Raw genomic sequence first — 18197 nt, forward strand, 5'->3', positions numbered from 1 at the left:
TGTGATGCCTCTGGGCCGGCTACCCGTCCCTGTCTTTGCAGGCCACAGATGAAATGGGGACGAGGCTGGCAGACACTTCCTCCTACTCCATGAGCTGGGGCGTGACCCCACAGGGGTCCCCAGGAGCAGGGGCTGGGGATTGTGGGGGAAGGCCTCTGAAACCACCCAGACCACTGTCCCTGGTGGTCATTGACTGGATTGTGCTCCAGGAGCCGGAGCCCATGGAGGTCAAGCCCGAGGCTGAGAAGCTTGGGGCTGGGTGCCTGTGGGTGTGTGGGGACGGGTCGGGGCTGGCCCCACAGGGAGGAGCCCCAGAGGCTGGTGAGGGTCCAGGAGAAAAGACTGGGCTCAGAGGGCCCAGCGGGTGGATGGCAGGCGGGGAGACGCCCCAGAGAGGGCTCTTTCCTGGCTGCGGCTTCTCTGGGAGGCCCTGGGCTGGGCTCTGTCTTGCAAAGGCCCATGGAGAGGAGCCATGGGCTGAGCTTTTCTTCTCCTCTCTCAGCTGCTCCACCATCTCAGGAGCTAGAGCCAGGCTCCACCTGTGTCCCTAACTCGTGTGAGGAGCCAGGTGCAGGGGCAGAATCCAAGCCAGTTTCCATGGGGCTCTGGAAACACAGGAACTGTCACTCAGCTCGGAGGCATCACAGCCCTACCCGATGTCCTCACTATCCCCCTGCCCAGCCCCCTGCTGCTCCCAGATCAGACACACACCTGTGCGTGCACAGCCCAGAGTCTCCCAGAGATGCCCCAGGTAGGAAGGAGACCTCCCTGGGACGTCTCCCGGACTGCAGTCCACCCACTGGACGCTCGGAGCCCAGTCTTTCCTCCAGGCCCCACACCAGCCTCCGGGGCTCCTCTCTGTCGGACCAGCCCTGACCCTTCCCCCCACACACTCAGGCACCCAGCCCCGGTGTTCTCACCCTCAGGCTCGGCCACTGTGGGCTCTGCGTGCTCCAGCTGGGTCAGCAGAAGGTGGGCTTGGTGCTCCAGGTCGGAACAGGGCATGTTGAGCTGCACATGGGCCACCAGCTGCTTGAGGCAGGGAACGTCTTTGGCTGACAGAAGTCCTCCGAGACTAGTCCAGCCATGTGCCCAGAACAGAGGAGATGGCCCTGGAGGTAGGTGGGCAAGAAGCAAAGTCAGTGGCCGGGCCTGCCCTTCCACACACCCCCTGGGCAGCCTTGGGGATGCTCCATGCAGAGGTCAGGCCCCCCCCAGCCCACCCACACTGGACATCCAGGCAGGGGCAGGTGTGGCCAGCAGGTGCGGGGGGCCGGCAATCTGCATGAGAGGGAGCCCTCCATCACGGGTGTGAGCACCCCTGCCTTCCTCAGGGGAGCGTGCCCCACGCCTCTATCTGTCTGTGGTCCCTCATATTGAACTGGAAACCCAAGGAGGGGGTGGTGTGGGTGCAGTGTCTGCTCTGTCCCAGCGCTGGGGAATCACAGAGGAACTGTAGAAGTCTGTGAGGGAAGAGGGAACCCAGCAGGTCCTGGGTTGGGGCTTGCTGCGCGGAGCCCACTGGCTCTAGCTCTGCAGGGGGAGCGAGCGCCTGCTCCGTGTCCGGGGAACACCCGCAGCTGACTGTGGAGCTGGGCCAGCTCGGATTTTGCATTGGCTCTAGCTCTGGAGTTGGTGATGGAGCCGTAGTTCCAGCGGGCTTACTCACACTGGGGCGCACTTGGCTCCAGCTCCCGGGCTCCCAAGCTCCCGGCAGTGGCACCGCAACAGAAGATCAAATGCCTCGAGCTGCGGAGCGGGCTTTGGGCCTGTAGCTGCTCCTGCATCCACGTCGACGGTATAGTGGTGACCAACCCCGCTGCAGTGGCCAGTCCGCCATCTGGAGATGGTGCCCAAGCAGTGAGGACGCACGGTCCCTGCTCGCGTGGGGCTGGCCGGAGTAGAGGTCAAACGAGGACTTCACGACCCAGGGGAGTGTCTCTGATCAGGTGGGATCAGGTGCCGGGAGCAGCGGTTCAGGCCCTTGCCCCTGTCGGGCACCTCAGGACCGACCTGTATGGGGCACGAGGTGAAGGGCATGCAGGATCCTTGGGCTGAATCCCCCCGTAGCCATTACCCCCATGTAGCCGGTCCCGTCACCGCCCCGAGTTTTGTCATGCATGAAATGGGCAGGGGAGGAAAGCCGTTCGTGGGTTCAAGAGCCTTATCCAAGTGCGGAACCGGATCTAGATCATCTCTGGAGGGGGATTCAGCTCTAGCACCTGCCCCAGAGCTCGAGGCAGGTCCAACAGCGATGCGAGCTGCAGCTCCCGAGACTGGGGCAGCTGCAGCTTCACCTCTCGCGCCAGCTCTGGGATCAGAGCCCGGTGTGGAGCCTGAGCAGCTCCGACACCAGCTACGGAACTGGCCAGCCAAGGGCCAGCACCTTCATCATCACACCCTCGCCATCGTGCACGAGGTCAGGAGAGGGGCTGGGGACCGAGAGGGTCCCTCCTGGGCAGGTCACCCCGTGTGCTTTGGTCACTCCATTCAGAGCTTACCCTCCCCACCCCTCCCACAGGTCACAGCCCCGGGCGTCCCCACCCCTGCTTCCCAAACAAGGCTCAAGGTGGACAAGCAGACCATGGATGTTGGAATTCGAGACTTGTACCTTAAACACTGTATACGTGTTGACCCACAAACTCCCCTTTATGGATTCTGTTGCAAATAGGGGATTATGGACACGGGTCTTCCCTTCAACAAGCTGGGATTGAGCTGCCCACAGTAGGTGATGGGTGCACCTGCAGGCTGGGATGGGTGCTGTGCACTGTCCTCCCAGACAGGGGTGCCGTCACCCTTTCCTCCAGGGGACCTCCGCTTCCTCACGTTCTCCCCAGGGCTGCTGGTCCCCAGACCAGACACCTGCCCGTCTGAGGGTGACCAGCGCTGCCTCCATAGGGTTTTTTGTTTTTGCCAGAGTCCTTACCTGCTAGCTCCGCTTCTTTGACTCCCCCCGTGCCTGTCCCCACTTGGACTTGCATGCGTGTGGTCTCTCCCTGTGGAACCCAGTGACTTGGAGCATGGTTTGGACCAGAGTCCGCTGAAACCTTTCTCTGGCCTTGGGTTGTGAGCAATGCATTGCCTTTTGGGGTGTGTCTTCCAGCTTTCTGCATTTCCCTGGTTTCTGTGTGGGCCACAGGAGGAACCAGCCCTGTCCTGTCTGGGGTCAGGCTGAGGTGTCCCAGCAGGAACAGGGGTCTCGGCCCCAAGATTGTGCCCATAATTCCTAAAGTGGCCTCTCTGATTACGTCTGATCTGTAACCCCCAGGCATTTCAATATCGAATAAGGGAAATTCTGTGTCCAATAAACACAGAAGGAAACGAGTTCCCTTTGAAAATAGGGGGGCAGACACAAAGGCCCCTATTGCGTGATTCCACGTACAGGAAACACCCAGGAAAGGAACAGAGAGAGAAAGCAGCTTAGGGGTTGCCAGGGGCTGGGCTCGGGGAGAAATGGGCAGGGAGGCCTTCTGGTTCAGGGTGTCCTTTGCGGAAGCAGATATTGTGCAGCAATGTTCTGGGGTGCGGTGGCACAGCATTGGGAATATAATTAATGCTCCAGACTTGTCCAACAGAAAACAATTAATTTTATTTAAAATAAATAATAAACAGCGTAGAGGATAAGGAAAGATAATATAACAGTTAATATGTACCAGAGAGAAAGAACACAGGGGGAGGGGATGAAACAATCTGGCGGGGCATCAGGGTCGGGTGATGGAAATAAGGGGAATTGTACAAGGGGCTCTCCCCACGAGGATGTGGGCTCTGGCTGTGGTTCTGGGAGCCCTGCAGGAACAGGAGGAGGGGCAGGGCCAGATGGAAGAGCAGAGCCAGATACAAGAGCAGGGACGGGGTCCGGATGCACGGTAGGAGCTGGGTCATGGGCAAGTACAGGAGCACAGGCAGGGCCAAGGGAAGGGCCCGTGGTGCTGGAAAGCAGGGGAAAGGGCATCGGCTCTGGCAGGGGCAGGGGCAGGAACAGGGACCCAGGCAGGGGAAGGGGCATAGGCTCTTGCAGGGGCAGGGACAGGGACAGGGACCCAGGTAGGGGAAAGGGCATTGGGTCTGGCAGGGGCAGGGGCAGGAACGGGGACCCAGGCAGGGGAAAGGGCATTGGCTCTGGCCGGGGCAGGGGCAGGAACGGGGACACAGGCAGGGGAATGGGCATAGGCTCTGGCAGGGGCACGGACAGGGACACAGGTAGAGGAACGGACAGGTGCAGGGGCAGGAGGTGGGTCATGGGCAGGAATGGGTGCACCTGCAGGGGCAGGGAAACGGGTAGGGAAAGGGGAAGGAGCTGGGTCAGAGGCAAGCACCGGAGCAGAGGGAGGGGCAGGGGAATGGACAGTTGCAGGGGCAGAAGCCAGGACAGGGGCAAGAACAGGAATACAGGCAGGGGCAGGGGAAGGGGTAGGATCCAGGGCAGGAGCTGGGTCAGGGGCAAGAACAGTTGCACACGTCGGGGAAGGGGCAGGTGCAGGGGCAGAAGCCGGGACAGGGGCAAGAACAGGAATAGAGCCAGGGGCAGGGGAAGGGGCAGGATCCAGCGCAGGAGCTGGGTCAGGGGCAAGAACAGGTGCACACGTCGGGGAAGGGGCAGGGGCAGGGGCAGAACCCGGGTCAGGGGCAAGAATCGGAGCACAGACCGGGGCAAGGGAAGGGGCAGGCTCCAGGCCAGGGGCTGGGTCAGGATCTGGAGCAGGGGCAAGAACAGGTGCACAGGCAGGTGCTGGGGAAGTGGCAGCTGCAGGGGCACGAGTAGGGGCAAGGGAAGGGCCATCGGCTCTAGCAGGGGCACGGGCAGGGACAGGGACATGAGTGGGGGCAAGATTTGGGTCAGAGGCGAAAACAGGGACACAGGCATGGTCAGGGGAAGGGGCAGGACTTGGGTCAGGGGCCAGAACAGGAGCACAAGCAGGGGAAGGGGAAGGGGCAGGTGCAAGGGGAGGGACGGGGTCTGCAGCAGTGGCACATACAGGAACCCAGGTAGTATCTGGGTCAGGGGCAGGGACAGGGGCACTGGCAGGGGTAGGGACGGGTCAGGATCCAGGGCAGGAGCGGGGTCTGGGCAAGGAGCAGGGCCACAGTTCGGGGCAGGCACAGGGGCCCTGGCTCCGGCAGGAACAGTGGCAAGAACAGGGGCAGGCTCTCTGGGCACAGGTTCTCGAGCAGGCCCTTCCTGGTCGGCGTCAGGCTCTCCGTGGGCAGGTGCCGGGTCAACTGCCGGCTCCTGGGCTCCTGCTGAAGTCTCTGCAGGCACCACCCCTCCCTGTAGAGCTGCTGAGGGAGTTGGAGCCGGCTCTAGCTCCTTAGGTCGTGGAACATCTGTGAGAGGAGAAAAGCTCACCCCCGTGCCTGCTCTCCGTGGGTATTTGCAAGACAGAGCCCAGCCCAGAGCCTCCCAGAGAAGCCGCAGCCAGGAAGGTGCCCTCCCCGGGACGTCTCCCCGACTGCAGTCCACCCGCTGGGTGCTCTGCACACAGTCTTTGCTCCTGGCCCCACACCAGCCTCTCGGGGCTCCTCCCTGTGGGGCCTGCCCCGACCCGTCCCCACACACCCACAGGCACCCCGCCCCAGGCTTCTCAGCCTCGAGCTCGGTCTCCGTGGGCTCCATTCCTGGAGCACAATCCAGTCAATGACCACCAGGGACAGTGGTCTGGGTGGTGTCGGAGGCCTTCCCCCGCAATCCCCAGCACCTGCTCCTGGGGACCCCTGTGGTGTCACGCCCCAGGTCCCAGAAATATCATGGCTGTCCGCCAGCCTCCTCCCGATTTCATCCGTGGTCTGCAAAGACAGGGACGGGTAGCCGGCCCAGAGGCATCACAGCCCTGCCCAGCCAGCCTCCCTGTCCCCCTGCCCTGTCCCCCTCCTGCTCCCAGATCAGACACATCTCTGCGTGCCCAGCCCTGCACGCGGTACAGTGACCCCCGCTCCAGGGCAATTGGGATAACCCAGGGCAGAAGCTCGCATCCGCGCACACCCCGTCCCACCCAGCCACCCTTGACCTTGAACAAGACCTGCCCACTGGGTATCTGACCCCTCATCAGCCTGCTCTTGAATGGGGTTGGCCCACCCTATATGACCCCTCTTCACACACACACACACACACACACACACACACACACACACACACACACACACGGGTGGGGACCTGGGGCTGCACAGGTGGATTAGACCCTGTGGGGCTGGGTGGCCGGCTCTGGGACTCCTGGTGTCACCTTGTGGTCTTTCCGACCAAACGGCCAGAGGCGGTGGGGAGCCCTGAAAGGACATCTTGAGACAGCATTTGCTGGGCGCGCTTTCTTCCGTCGGCAACCTCCGGATCTGGGAACACAGCACGTGAACATCCTGGTTTCACTATCTGCAATGTAATGAGCTGGGCCGGGGGCTGTCTCTGGAATGTGGGTTCCTGGTTACCTGGGTTCCAAATTCTGATGGGCTCTGTTGTCAGGGAAGTGAGGTCACCATGGCCGGGGTCCCCTCACCCAACTTCCTCCTCAGACAAGAGCCCCAGCCGCGAGGGCCCCTCCCCCAGCTGTTCAATGCTGACCCCCCCATGCCCCATCTATACAGTGACACCCTCACACCCCACCCCACCCACAGCCCACGCAAGGCCTGGGTGCAGCCCTTGTGTGAGGACACAGAGCTGGGTTCAGCCTGGGCTCCTGCGCGTGCCCAGGGCTGTGACCCTCGACAGACCCTGTGCAGGCCCTTCTGCACTTGGGGTTTGGCCCCTTGACATGCTTCACTTAGCCGCTGAGGCAGAAATGCAGTCCTGTGCTGAGCCCTTCCTCCCAGCCTGCTGTGGCCTCGCCTGCTGTGGCCTCGGCGTGGCCGTGAGACGAGCGGGACGTGGCCGCCCTCGGTGAGAGGGGGACAATGGCAGCAGAGCCGGCACGAACCAGTCACGGACAGTCACCCCCCAAGGCGGGCGCAAGCTGCGGAGACCCCCGCCGCCCAGCAGGGCCGGCCTGCACCACCTGACCCCATGCTGCCCAGACGGGAAAGCTAAGTACATTCATGTCGGTTCATAGCACAGAGATCCTGTGGGTGGTCCTTACGTGGTAGTAGCTGACTGATGCCATTCTACTGTGTTCTCCTCGGGTGGCCCTAACCGCACCAGCGAATTGCATCGCCAACTACATACTGGTGACTCCACGTGTCCGGCTCCCACATCTCTCTGTCCTCTGAACTCCAGCCCCCCACGTGGCATCTCCGTTTGGGGGTCCTGGGCTCCAAGCTCAGCCCCCGAGCCTGCCCGGGGCTCCCTGTCCTCGGACTGAACCTCCCTCCACGGCATGTGCTCTCCCCCCCCCACCCTTCCCTCCACTTCCACCACTCTGGGGTTTTTCACAAGTGGTCTCCTCTTCCGTGGAAGCCCACCCAACTTCCCTAACTACCTCTGTGCCTCAGCTCTCTTCTGAATGTCCCTTCCTCCGAGAAGCCCTCCCTGACCCCTCCTGCTCCACCCGGCGTGAGTCAGACCTGCCGTTGTTTTGCACTCTCTCCAGACACTTTCCCGAGTCTGCGGTCGTGTGAAGGGCGGCTGCGCTGGTGCGAGCCTGTCCTGGCATCAGATCTCTGAAACTGAATTTGCCAGTTTGCCTCTCTCCGGCAGCTAGCACGTGCCTGGCATGTCACGGGTGCTTGGAAATGTTGGGCGAATAAGTGGAAGACTTCCTGAGGAAGTGTAGGACGTCAGGGCCCACGGGGACTGGTGGCAGACGCGCTGTGGGACGCATACAGAAGGACGACATTGGTCCAAGAGCCGTGGTCTACTTCCCAGCAGAGAAGTGTGGCAGACTCTTTCCCCCACGTAATCTGGAGGGCGTGGGCAGAATAGGTCCGGTCGGGCATCCTCCTGCCTGGCCAACACCTGCCCTCCTACCGCCTTCCTATCCCCATCTCTCCAAGATCATAAAGGATCCCGCTTGGGCTACGGCCATGGCCCCGGACTTCACCCCATCAGTGGCCTGGGGTATTCCAACGCGTCCCAATAGGCCATTGGCTGTGCAGACCTGCAGTCTTGAGCGATGTTCCCGGGGTCAAGGGGGACCGCGGGTGGAGCCGCGAGGGGACAGGTGGGTGGACGCGGGCTCTCAGGGCAGGATGGTGTGGGCACACGAGGCTGCAGGAGGGAGAGAAGCACTGAGCTCTACGGGATGGATGGGGGCCGGGCGTGCTGTTGGCCTGCACGGGTGGGGCCGTGGCCGTCTGTTACCATCTTTGGGAGAACAGTCACACCGTTTGCGAGCTCCAATATCTCACGTATGTCTACGAATTTTTTCATGCTCGGGAAGCTGGACCTGCTCTGTCTGCCTGCAGTTGAAAGCAGAGTCACAAGGTCAGAGTCCCCAGCTCTGGCCCTCTGGGGCTGTCCCCGAGCCCGTGGCCACCGCAGCGCCCTCCGAGCTGGCAGGACAGAGAAGCCAGTGTGCTGCCAAGGGAGGGGGCAGCAGGCGGGTGATTGGGAGTGTGCCTCTGTCCCCTCTGTGCTCCGAGGTAGGGGGGTGTCCCCAGTGCAGCCCCAAGGCGGGCACCACACAGGGCCACTTGGGGAGGCCCCTCTGCTCACAGGACCCATGGGCCGGAGCCTGATGCCCCTCCCGCTGCGCTCCTGGCCACGCCCTCCTCCACGGAGACTCCACGGGACCCCTCCGACCTCTCCGATGGCTGTCCTGCAGGCCTCGGTGCCCCGAAGTGGGTTTGTGCCCACTTCCCCCCACCCCTCCCTGGACAGCAGCTCCCCGCCCACCCTCCCTTCACCACCTCCCCCTGCTGCCCTGATCCTGCCCTCAGCCCAGGGGGTCCCCTGCCTCCATGCAGAGGGTCAGTCCCACTCCGGGCCTGTTGCCCTCTGGGCTCCGCCCGTGCACTGGCCGCCCGCACTCAGCCCCGTGGCAGCCGCACCAGAGACCCGCCCACCCGGTCCCCCCGTCCGGGCGCCGCGCTCCGCCCGCCCACCTGGCCACCCGTTTGCTGTGTGTGTCCCAGCCCTGACCTCCTACCTCCCACTTCCTGCCAGCCCGCAGCACAAGGGCCGTGACAGGAACGGATGTGTGTTCGTGTCCCCCTAAATTCATCCATCAGAGCCCCAGAGGGATGGTGTGACGTCCTGGGGTCTTGGGAGGTGTGTGGGGTTAGCTGGGTGCTCATGATGGGGTCAGTGCCCGTATAAGAAGAGGAAGACACCGGAGCCCTCTCCCCGACACTTGACATAGTGACGAGGCGGCCATCTGCAAACCAGGACTGGGGACCTCCCCGGAATTCGCCAGGTCGGCGCGCTGAGCCGTGAGAATCAATGTCCATCGCGGGCGCCCGTGCGGTGCGGTCTGTGGCGCTCTGTCAGGGAGCCCGAGCTGAGGCAGGTGCTTCCATACCTTGCCCTCCGAGCTTGTCGCCCCTCCTTCCCCCACCTGACCCGCAGCCCGCACGCCCCCTCCTCAGATTTTTCCACTGGACTCACTGAGGAGCAACAGGGTCTTAGAGGTCCGGCCAGCCCGGCCCAGGCGCACGTAGACCACGCCGTAGCTGTAGTCGGTGGACAGCACGTGGAAGCCCTCGACCCCCTTCCCTGGACCGGAAGAGAAGCGTGGGGCCGCCCGATCAGGCCTGCACAGCAGGGGCAACAGGGAAGGGTCAGGAGTCCCTCCCACACACCCAACCACCTTCCAGGCCTAGGCTGCGGGCACTTGCATGCTCGTGGGCTCTGGGACCGTGGCCTGCCTGCCCGCCCCGTGGGCCGCTGTCCCTCCCATCCACCCAGCCCTGGGACAGAAGAGCGGCCTCTCCCGGGCCTGTGGCCGTGAAGCCGGGGAAACGCCCACCCCCAGGTCTTTCTCTCCAGGCCCGGGCCTTCATACGCACAAGTATTCCTGAACATCGCCTTTTTCCTATCTTTCCGCAGAATTAATGTGTGTGACTGACACCCCTGTGCCCTGGGGGGGGGGGGGGGTGGTGGCGGCAAGGCGGGAGCCCTTTGTTGGCTCTGGTTTCCTGGAATTTTCCAGTTTGGTGCAGGGTCAGTGCCACAGCTTAAGGGAAACCCTCGGAACACCCACTCTCTGCCGAGTGCTCCCGTGTACGTGGTGGCCTCTCCCAAAATCAGGCCTTAATTTTTAGGGGCAGGAAGGGTTTCAGGGCCGCAGAGATGGTCTGTCAGATGTGCAGGTGATCATGGGTCTGGCTCCCCCCGCCCCCGGCTCCCTTTCCCCTCTTGACAGGGAGATGTCTGGGCTGTTTGTGGTCAGGGCTCTGTGAAGAATGTGATGGGCCCCCTCCCCGGTCCACTCACTGGCTGAAGGCAAGGACCACCTTCAACTGGCCCGCTTTGTGGACCTCCAACATCGATGCCCCCATCTTCCTCCTGTCTCTGCCTGGCAAGAATCTCTGGCCCTCAGAGGTGACAGCCAGAATGTACCAGAACCCTGAAAACTGTGGAGAGCATCATGGCGTAGCTGCCCGTGCCAGGCTCCCAGCCGGGCCCTCAGGACCCCACCGGACACTGACATTGGCCTGAGGCTCGGGCCGGTCCAGCACCCACAGGTCGGCGCAGCCCCTGCACAGGGACCCGGCTGCCCCTCTGGGCCTTGGCGGGCAGGTGCCGGGTGTGCTGGGGCCCCGAGGGCTGGGCTGTGCTTACCATGTGCTGGAATTCCCTTCCCGTGAAAGGCCTCCCCCTTCCTTCCAGCTCGGCCCTCGGCCCCATCGCTCTGACTTCCTGCAACAAACCCACATTCCTGGGGAGTCAGTTCCCACGGCCACCTCCACTAGAACCTTCCACCTGCCAGCCATCTGGTTGTTCTGGAACACGCTCTGCTCGTTCGGCCTCTGCCCACCTAGCATCCCCGGGGCCCTGAGGCAGCACCTGCCTGTGGCCCTCGGCCCTCCCTCCTCTTGCGTGGCCACCAGCTCCTCAGAGAGAGGCCAGGGCCTGAAACTCCTTCCGCCCTCGCGGCACTGCCCCCTGTTCCAGGATGGCCCTTTGGAGATTTTCAGGGAGTGATCTTCCAGCCACCACACACACTGCATGCCTGGCCCCGGTCGGCCTGGCTGTCAGCCTTGGGGAACGCAGGTGTGTGGCTCACCTTGTTCCAGTTGAGGTTGTGGGACTCACTGGGTAAGCTGTTCCTGCGGCCGGCACCCCGTAGCAGGCCTAAGCACCAAGACCAGCACACACGTCAGCCTCCCTGGTCCCATTATCACCCTCCTTCCTCGGCCACCGGGGCACTGAGTTTAAGTCTCCCCACCCCCCTGACCCTGCCGTGGGCGTCCAGCCAACCCAGAGCCTTGAGCCAGCCTGGGGTGGGTCAATGTGGGGGGGGAGGGGCTTTGGGACACAGGCGGGCGGCCTAGGGGCTCGGCCTGGCGGGTGCTGCCTGAATTTGAAGGCCATCGTGTTCCCCTGTGAGACCCCTGGGCCTCCCATCCTAGGCCCCGCGGAAGAGAGGCAAGCAGCCGGGAGGCTTCCCTGTGAGTCACTTCATAGAGATATTTGCACGTGAGAAGCAGGACCACGGTGACGATGGGGCACAGACGGCACCAGCGTGACAGCAGGGCTCTCCGTCCCGAGCAGGTGCTGACGGACAGGGCTGCTGGATGTGTGTGAGCATGCCCACCCCTAGCCTGCACGCACCGCCCCCCTCCGTGAGTGATGGGCAGCCCCCAGCCCAGCTTCCGCCACGACGTCAGGCACGGCCCCACCAGACCACAGGAGGAGCCACAGGCTCGGTCCCTCTGGAATTCTGCCCCCTGCCCTGGCCCCAAAGCCCCAGGCCTGGGAAAGCCACACTCTTGTGCTCTGGACACTGTGGCACTCCAGCCGCGCACCCTGGTGGGCACCCACGCCCACTGCGTCAGCCCGCACCTGTCCAGACCCCCGAGGGTCTGCTCTAACTCAGACAGACAGTCCTGCCTCCAGCCCAGGGACTGAGGTGACCTCTCCTTGAGGAGCAGCTGACCCCAGCCCAGCCCCCACTCAGGAGCCGAGACCCACGTCCACGTGCCCCCCACCCAGAGCTGGTTCTGGGCTGTATGGCCCAGCCCTCGGTGAGCCCCACGCCCACCTCCTCCCCCTGCACCGACCGGAGCCCCGAGAGGGCAGCGCCCCGTCTGACATTGCCGTCCGCCCTCGGCACACAGGTGAGAGGCATCTGTAGGGCCTTGTGGGATCGTTTTATTTGGAACTGCCGTGAGTCCTGAGAGCAGCCCGCCCCACACCAAGCTCCCAGGCAGCTGAGCAAGGAGGCCAGCGCCTGGCGAGCCTCACAGGACTCGGCGGGCACAGTCCCACCGGGAGGTCGATGCATCCACTGAAACCCAAGCAGAGCGTTGCACGACCCCAGATTCACCTGGAGGGGTGTCAGCCCCGTCCCGGTCCCCGGGCCTTCTCGGGGCAGAGCTCTGGGGTGTCGGATCTGGGGTGATGCTCAGGAGGACAGCTGACCTGGAAAGCCTTGTGCGCACAGGTGACTGGGGGGTAAGAGGACTTGTGAGGGTGGGCACCCAGGACACACCGCGGCCACCCCGCTCTGCCCACGGCCTCGCCCGAGACGGGGCCGGCCCTGCAGGCCTGGCTTTGGGCAGGAGCAGGAGACTCCGTGTAGAGCTCCCCACCCCCACCCTGCCTGACTCCCTGAGGCTCGGAGGGACCCCAAGACCCACAGAAGTCAGCCAGGGGCCCGTGGGCATCGGGTGACACTCACGGTCCGGCCTCAATGTGGCCTGCTGCTGAGACAGGAAGCCCAGGACTGGCTCCACCTAGCAAAGAGGCGCAGGGCCTCCTGGCTGGCCAGCTCTGTCCGGCCTGTGGGGCGGGAGGGGAGCCCTCACCACGTGTGCCCCTTGCCCCAGCCACCCCTCCTGCAGGGGGCCGAAGGGCAGGGATGCTGTCTGGGACCCTGGAGGCCCGGGGCTCAGCACAGTCAGCGGGAGGTTGCCCAGTGTGGCCGCCCGTGGCAGGGAGTTCGTGGGGCCGGCCCGTGGTGCCCACCACTTACTGTACAGCTCCACGGTGTTGAACGCCTCGTCCTTGAACTCTAGCTGGGTGAACACAATGGTGTAGTCCCTGAAGTTGGTGCCCAGCCCCTGGTAGTCCAACACTCCTAGGCCTAGGAAATACGTGCACCCCTCAGGGCGGAGCATCAGACCTCACGAGAGGCCCTCCCGGAAAGCATTGTCCCATTGACCCCAGAGCCAGCGCACAGAGGGCCTCAGGGACAGATGCCCGGCGAGTGCCTGTCCCAACTCATGCCGGGGGGGGAACCCTCCACCGATCATGTCCCCTCGGGGGCACCACCCCAGACGGAGGCCCAGGGTCACCGCGGGGCACGCCAGGGTGAGCCCTCTGTCTTCCAACCTCTGATAATAAAATCTTTTTAACATTAAAAAAAAAAAAGAAAATTTTTCAGTGTGTGTCTTTCAAGGATGCGTGCGTCTCATCTAAGCTCTCTCAACTGTCGGCAAGCAGTTGTTACTAGTGTTCCCTTAAAATGCTTTCAGTTTCTGAATTATTCTGGTGTCAGCCCTCCTCTTCCGTTCCTGATTTTAGAGTCTTTGTGTCTCTCCCCTTCCCTCTCTCTGCCCCACCGCACCTTCTGAGTTTGGTCAGTCAGCTACTGTTTTATGCACTTGTGGTGCTCTTCCCAAAGGACTCGCGTTCGGTTTCACGCTTTTGTCCTTTTCTTGGTATTGTACGTTCTTAGGGTCAAAATTTAAGCACCGACTTGAGATTTTTTCTATTCCTATCCAGGCATTTACCGTCTAAGTTTCCCTCGAAACAGGACTTTGGCTCCGTCCCATGAATGTTGGCCTGTGGTACTCTCCTTTCCATGCAGCTCAGCAGACACGTCTCGGCCCCGCCGGTTATTGAGAGGCCTGCTGCTTCGTCCGCACGTGGTTGTGGGGCTCCCGAAGTGCCTCGTCGCTGCCCTTCTCACCTCGCTCCCTGTGGTGGGAGCGCGTGCTTCGTGTGAGAGCGATTCTCTTCAATGCTTCGCTCCTCGTTTTGTGACCGAGCACTTTTTGCACCTTGCAGGATGTTCCGTGTCCCGCTGAGGACAGTGTGCATTTTGCCGTGTGCAGCACCGAGTGTGGTGGGTGCTGTCGGGCGGTCTAATCGGTAACCCTGCTGGCTGCTGGGGGGGGCTTACATGCAGCACTGTGCGCAGTGACGCCCTCCTGCCACTGTTGGTGGGAATGCAAGCTGGTGCAACCACTCTGGAAAACAGTATGGAGGTTCCTCAAACAGTTGAAAATAGAGCTACCATATGATCCAGCAATTGCACTACTGGGTATTTATCACAAAGATACAAATGTAGGTATCCGAAGGGGTACGTGCACCCCAACGTTTATAGCAGCAATGTCCACAATACCCAAACTGTGGAAAGAGCCAAGATGTCCATCGACAGATGAATGGATAAAGAAGATGTGGTTCATATATACAATGGAATATTATGCAGCCATCAAAAGGAATGAGATCTTGCCATCTGCAATGACGTGGATGGAACTGGAGGGTGTTATGCTGAGCGAAATAAGTCAATCAGAGAAAGACATGTATCATATGACCTCACTGATATGAGGAATTCTTAATCTCAGGAAACAAACTGAGGGTTGCTGGAGAGGGTTGGGGTGGGAGGGATGGGGTGGCTGGGTGATGGACATTGGGGAGGGTATGTGCTATGGTGAGCGCTGTGAATTGTGCAAGACTGTTGAATCACAGACCTGTACTTCTGAAACAAATAATGCAATATATGTTAAGAAAAAAAAAAAAAGAAGGAGATAGCAGGAGGGAAAGAATGAAGGGGGCGAACTGGAGGGGGAGACGAACCATGAGAGACGATGGACTCTGAAAAACAAACTGAGGGTTCTAGAGGGGAGGGCGGTGGGTGGATGGGTCAACCTGGTGATGGGTATTAAGGAGGGCACATTCTGCGTGGAGCACTGGGTGTTATGCACAAACAATGAATCATGGAACACTACACCAAAAACTAATGATGTAATGTATGGTGATTAACAGAACAATAAAAAAATTTAAAGAGAAAAAAATACTATTTATTTCACAGTCAGAAATGCAAGGCAGAAGGAACTTGGGTATTAGCTGATAAACCTCTCATCATTTTAGACATTAAGAAAATGGGTGACCATGTGTCTAGGTCATATAATTAAAAATTGGCCAAAGCAGACTAGATTTTGAGTTTCCTGACTTCCAACACACAGGTCTTCTCCTTGACCACATGAGGCTTCCGTCTCATTTCCCCTTTTCCACCTTCTCCTCACTGGTGAGAGCTCAGGTCATATAAATATCATGTATCCTGCGAAGCCCACTTCAACTCACCTACACAAACTGTCTGCTTCCTCTTCTGTTCCCCCACCCATCTTAGCCCCCTTTGTATCCCAAGAGACAAGTAGTGCCTGGCACATAGTAGGTGGTAAATAAACGTTTGCTGAATTAATAAAACTGCAAATACAGAATAGCAATCAAATTTCAAGCAACATCATTTAATTACTTCGCTATCAATATAGCTTTGAACAAAAGCACTCATTTGATATAAAGGTTGTGATAGGATTATTGATAGGATTATATTTTTTAAAACAAACATATAAAGATTTTCATTTTAAATATCAACAGTTAAATGTGATTTAGAATTAATGAATTCAATGTATTATCATTCGAAGAAAACTTTTTATAAGAATAAATTTAACTTTTACCTTTCAAAATGAAAATTAAACTGCTAAAATACTAAATGATCAGCAATTTAAATACAAATATAAATACCTGCTTTTCTGAACTCCTAAGAAATACCATGTCCAATGGAATTCTTTGATTCTGCAGAGAGTAATATAAAACACTAATTATCTATATGCAAGTTTATAAAGTAATACCATTCTATTACAAAGTAGAAATAGCTAGTAAAAACAACTAAAAAAAGTTATAATTAAAATTTATACTGAAGCAATTAACATTAATAATTTGTTTTAACAATTTGTATAATTTATATTTAAATTCATTTTTTAGTTGGACTTTTTTTTTAAAGATTTTATTTATTTATTTGAGAGAGAGAGCATGAGAGAGAGCATGAGAGGGAAGAGGGTCAGAGGGAGAAGCAGACTCCCTGCCGAGCAGGGAGCCTGATGCGGGACTCGATCCTGGGACTCCAGGATCATGACCTGAGCCGAAGGCAGTTGCTTAACCAACTGAGCCACCCAGGCGCCCTTTAGTTGGACTTTTTAACGATTCTTTCCCGTTAACAAACCATGAAAACAGCATTTATGATGACTTGAAAACGTCTCCATTTCTGAAAAATGTTAAATATTGCCTTTTCTGTGGCCTCTTTAACTGAACTCATACATACAATATAGCAGTTTTTGCCCTATAATAAATTATGTCCTCCCTAGTAGACTAACCCTCGAGAGTGAGAATAGGATTCTTCCAAAGCCTAACACAAAACAAAACACATCATAAATAAAACACTTACTGAATGTTGAATAAATGAATAAATGGACAACTGAGCAGACAAAAAAGTCAACCCTATAAATTTGAGAGATATTCTTTTATAAAGCAGAAAAGGACAAAAACTCAAAGGGACTTACAGCATATAAATTTAGACAAGTATTTGCTATTCGTGCATTTATTTAATCATTACTAATAATTTTGTCAATTGGAAAAGCTGTATCAAACTAAAGGAAAAATATATAATAAGAACACAATTTCATGAAGTACTTATATTTTTGGAGACCTAAGTAAAGATTTACCCACACATGAAAAAGAAATGGATTACCTGTCAGTAAGCAAGCAATAAAAACAAATATAAGTCGTTAAAGGTGAAAACGATATGTTGTGGGATAAAGCTACCTTTTTCTAACATGAATAAAGAAAGGTCAATTATTAAGATCTAAAGAACTCTTAGGTCAAAAAAGAAATCACAACGGAAATTAGAAAATATTTTTAACTGAATGATAATAAAAACTCAACGCAGCAACGTGTGTGAAACCATTCTGCCAGAGCCAAAAGAAAATGTTAAGAGGAAAATATTCACAATTCAATGCATACAATATATAAAGGAAGCTAAAAATACGAGCTAAATGTCCATTTGAAAGCAGGGGCAGGGGGAGCCAATGAACCCCAAAGAAAGTACAAGGATGTAAGCAAATATAAACACAGAAATTAATGACCTAGAAAACAAGTATAGAAATAGAAGTAATGACAAGCAAGAAAGTATTTTTTAAATACGCCCATTTCAGCAATAAGAAAAACTAAGGTGAGACTATAACTAACAAAAGGCAAGTTCTCTAAACGAAAACTATCAAACATTATTGAAAAAAGTTAAATAAAACCTAAACACACAGAATACATCATTCTCCAAAATCAGAATCTAAAGAGGTCATGTGCCCATCAACTGGTAATATGTATTTAACACAAACCCAATCAAAATCGTAACATGTTTTTTGAGAGGAATTGACAAGGTATTCCTAATATTTAGAGGGAAATGCCAAGGCCAAGAATGAACAAGACAAATGTGAGAAACGTGGAAGGTGGATTCCACAGTGTAACAAAAGTAAAATATTAAAGTAGAGCAATGAAGACAAGATGGTATTCCTCTAAGATAGATAATTATACCAATGGGAACACAGAGACTCCAGAAGGGAGGCCCAGATAAGAATGGACACTAGATTAATGAGAAAGGCGCTCCTGCAGACCAACGAGGACACTGTGGTCTTCTCAATAAACAGTACTGAGAAACTAATTTATTAGGTATCTATAGGAGATGACAGGAGCTAATAAATACTAAAGCTCTGTATCAATCAAAACATAAGAATATATTCCAAATGATTTCTGCTTCTAAATGTCAAAGTCAAAACTATAAAGCCCTAAAAGATATTACAGATATTTTCACAACTTTTTGGCAGAGAGTAATTTCTTCCCCACCAACCCTAACAAGATTCCTCCTTCTCCACAAACAAAAATTTAAAAAACAAAACCAAAATCCCCAACTAACTCCAAATGAAAAGATTAATAAAGTGGACTTAATCAAAATTAGGAACATCTCTTCAACAAAGCACACCAGGGAGGAAAAAATAATTGCAACATATAACTAATAAGAAACTCCCAGCCAGAATACACAATGGCCCATAAACAGTTAAGAAAAGAAGGGATAACTTAGAAGAAAAATGGCAAGGGATTTTAACAGGCTCTTCCC

General features: G+C 56.8%; 1 protein-coding gene across 1 annotated transcript; it reads right to left on the bottom strand.

Moving 5' to 3' along the window:
• Window positions 1-8155: 8155 nt before the first annotated feature.
• LOC148161575 (epididymal-specific lipocalin-10-like) lies at window positions 8156-14068 on the bottom strand. Its single transcript, XM_088020732.1, has 7 exons — window positions 14029-14068; window positions 12999-13109; window positions 11088-11155; window positions 10295-10434; window positions 9868-9938; window positions 9467-9574; window positions 8156-8319 (listed from the first exon to the last, which is right to left on the bottom strand). The coding sequence occupies exons 1-7, from the start codon at window positions 14066-14068 to the stop codon at window positions 8156-8158; spliced, it is 702 nt and encodes a 233-aa protein (XP_087876858.1).
• Window positions 14069-18197: the final 4129 nt, after the last annotated feature.

Source organism: Eumetopias jubatus, unplaced genomic scaffold (assembly GCF_037043125.1).
Source record: "Eumetopias jubatus isolate StellerSeaLion01/CBP00866 unplaced genomic scaffold, mEumJub1_p1.0 scaffold_129, whole genome shotgun sequence".
In the NCBI taxonomy this organism is placed as follows: domain Eukaryota; kingdom Metazoa; phylum Chordata; class Mammalia; order Carnivora; family Otariidae; genus Eumetopias; species Eumetopias jubatus.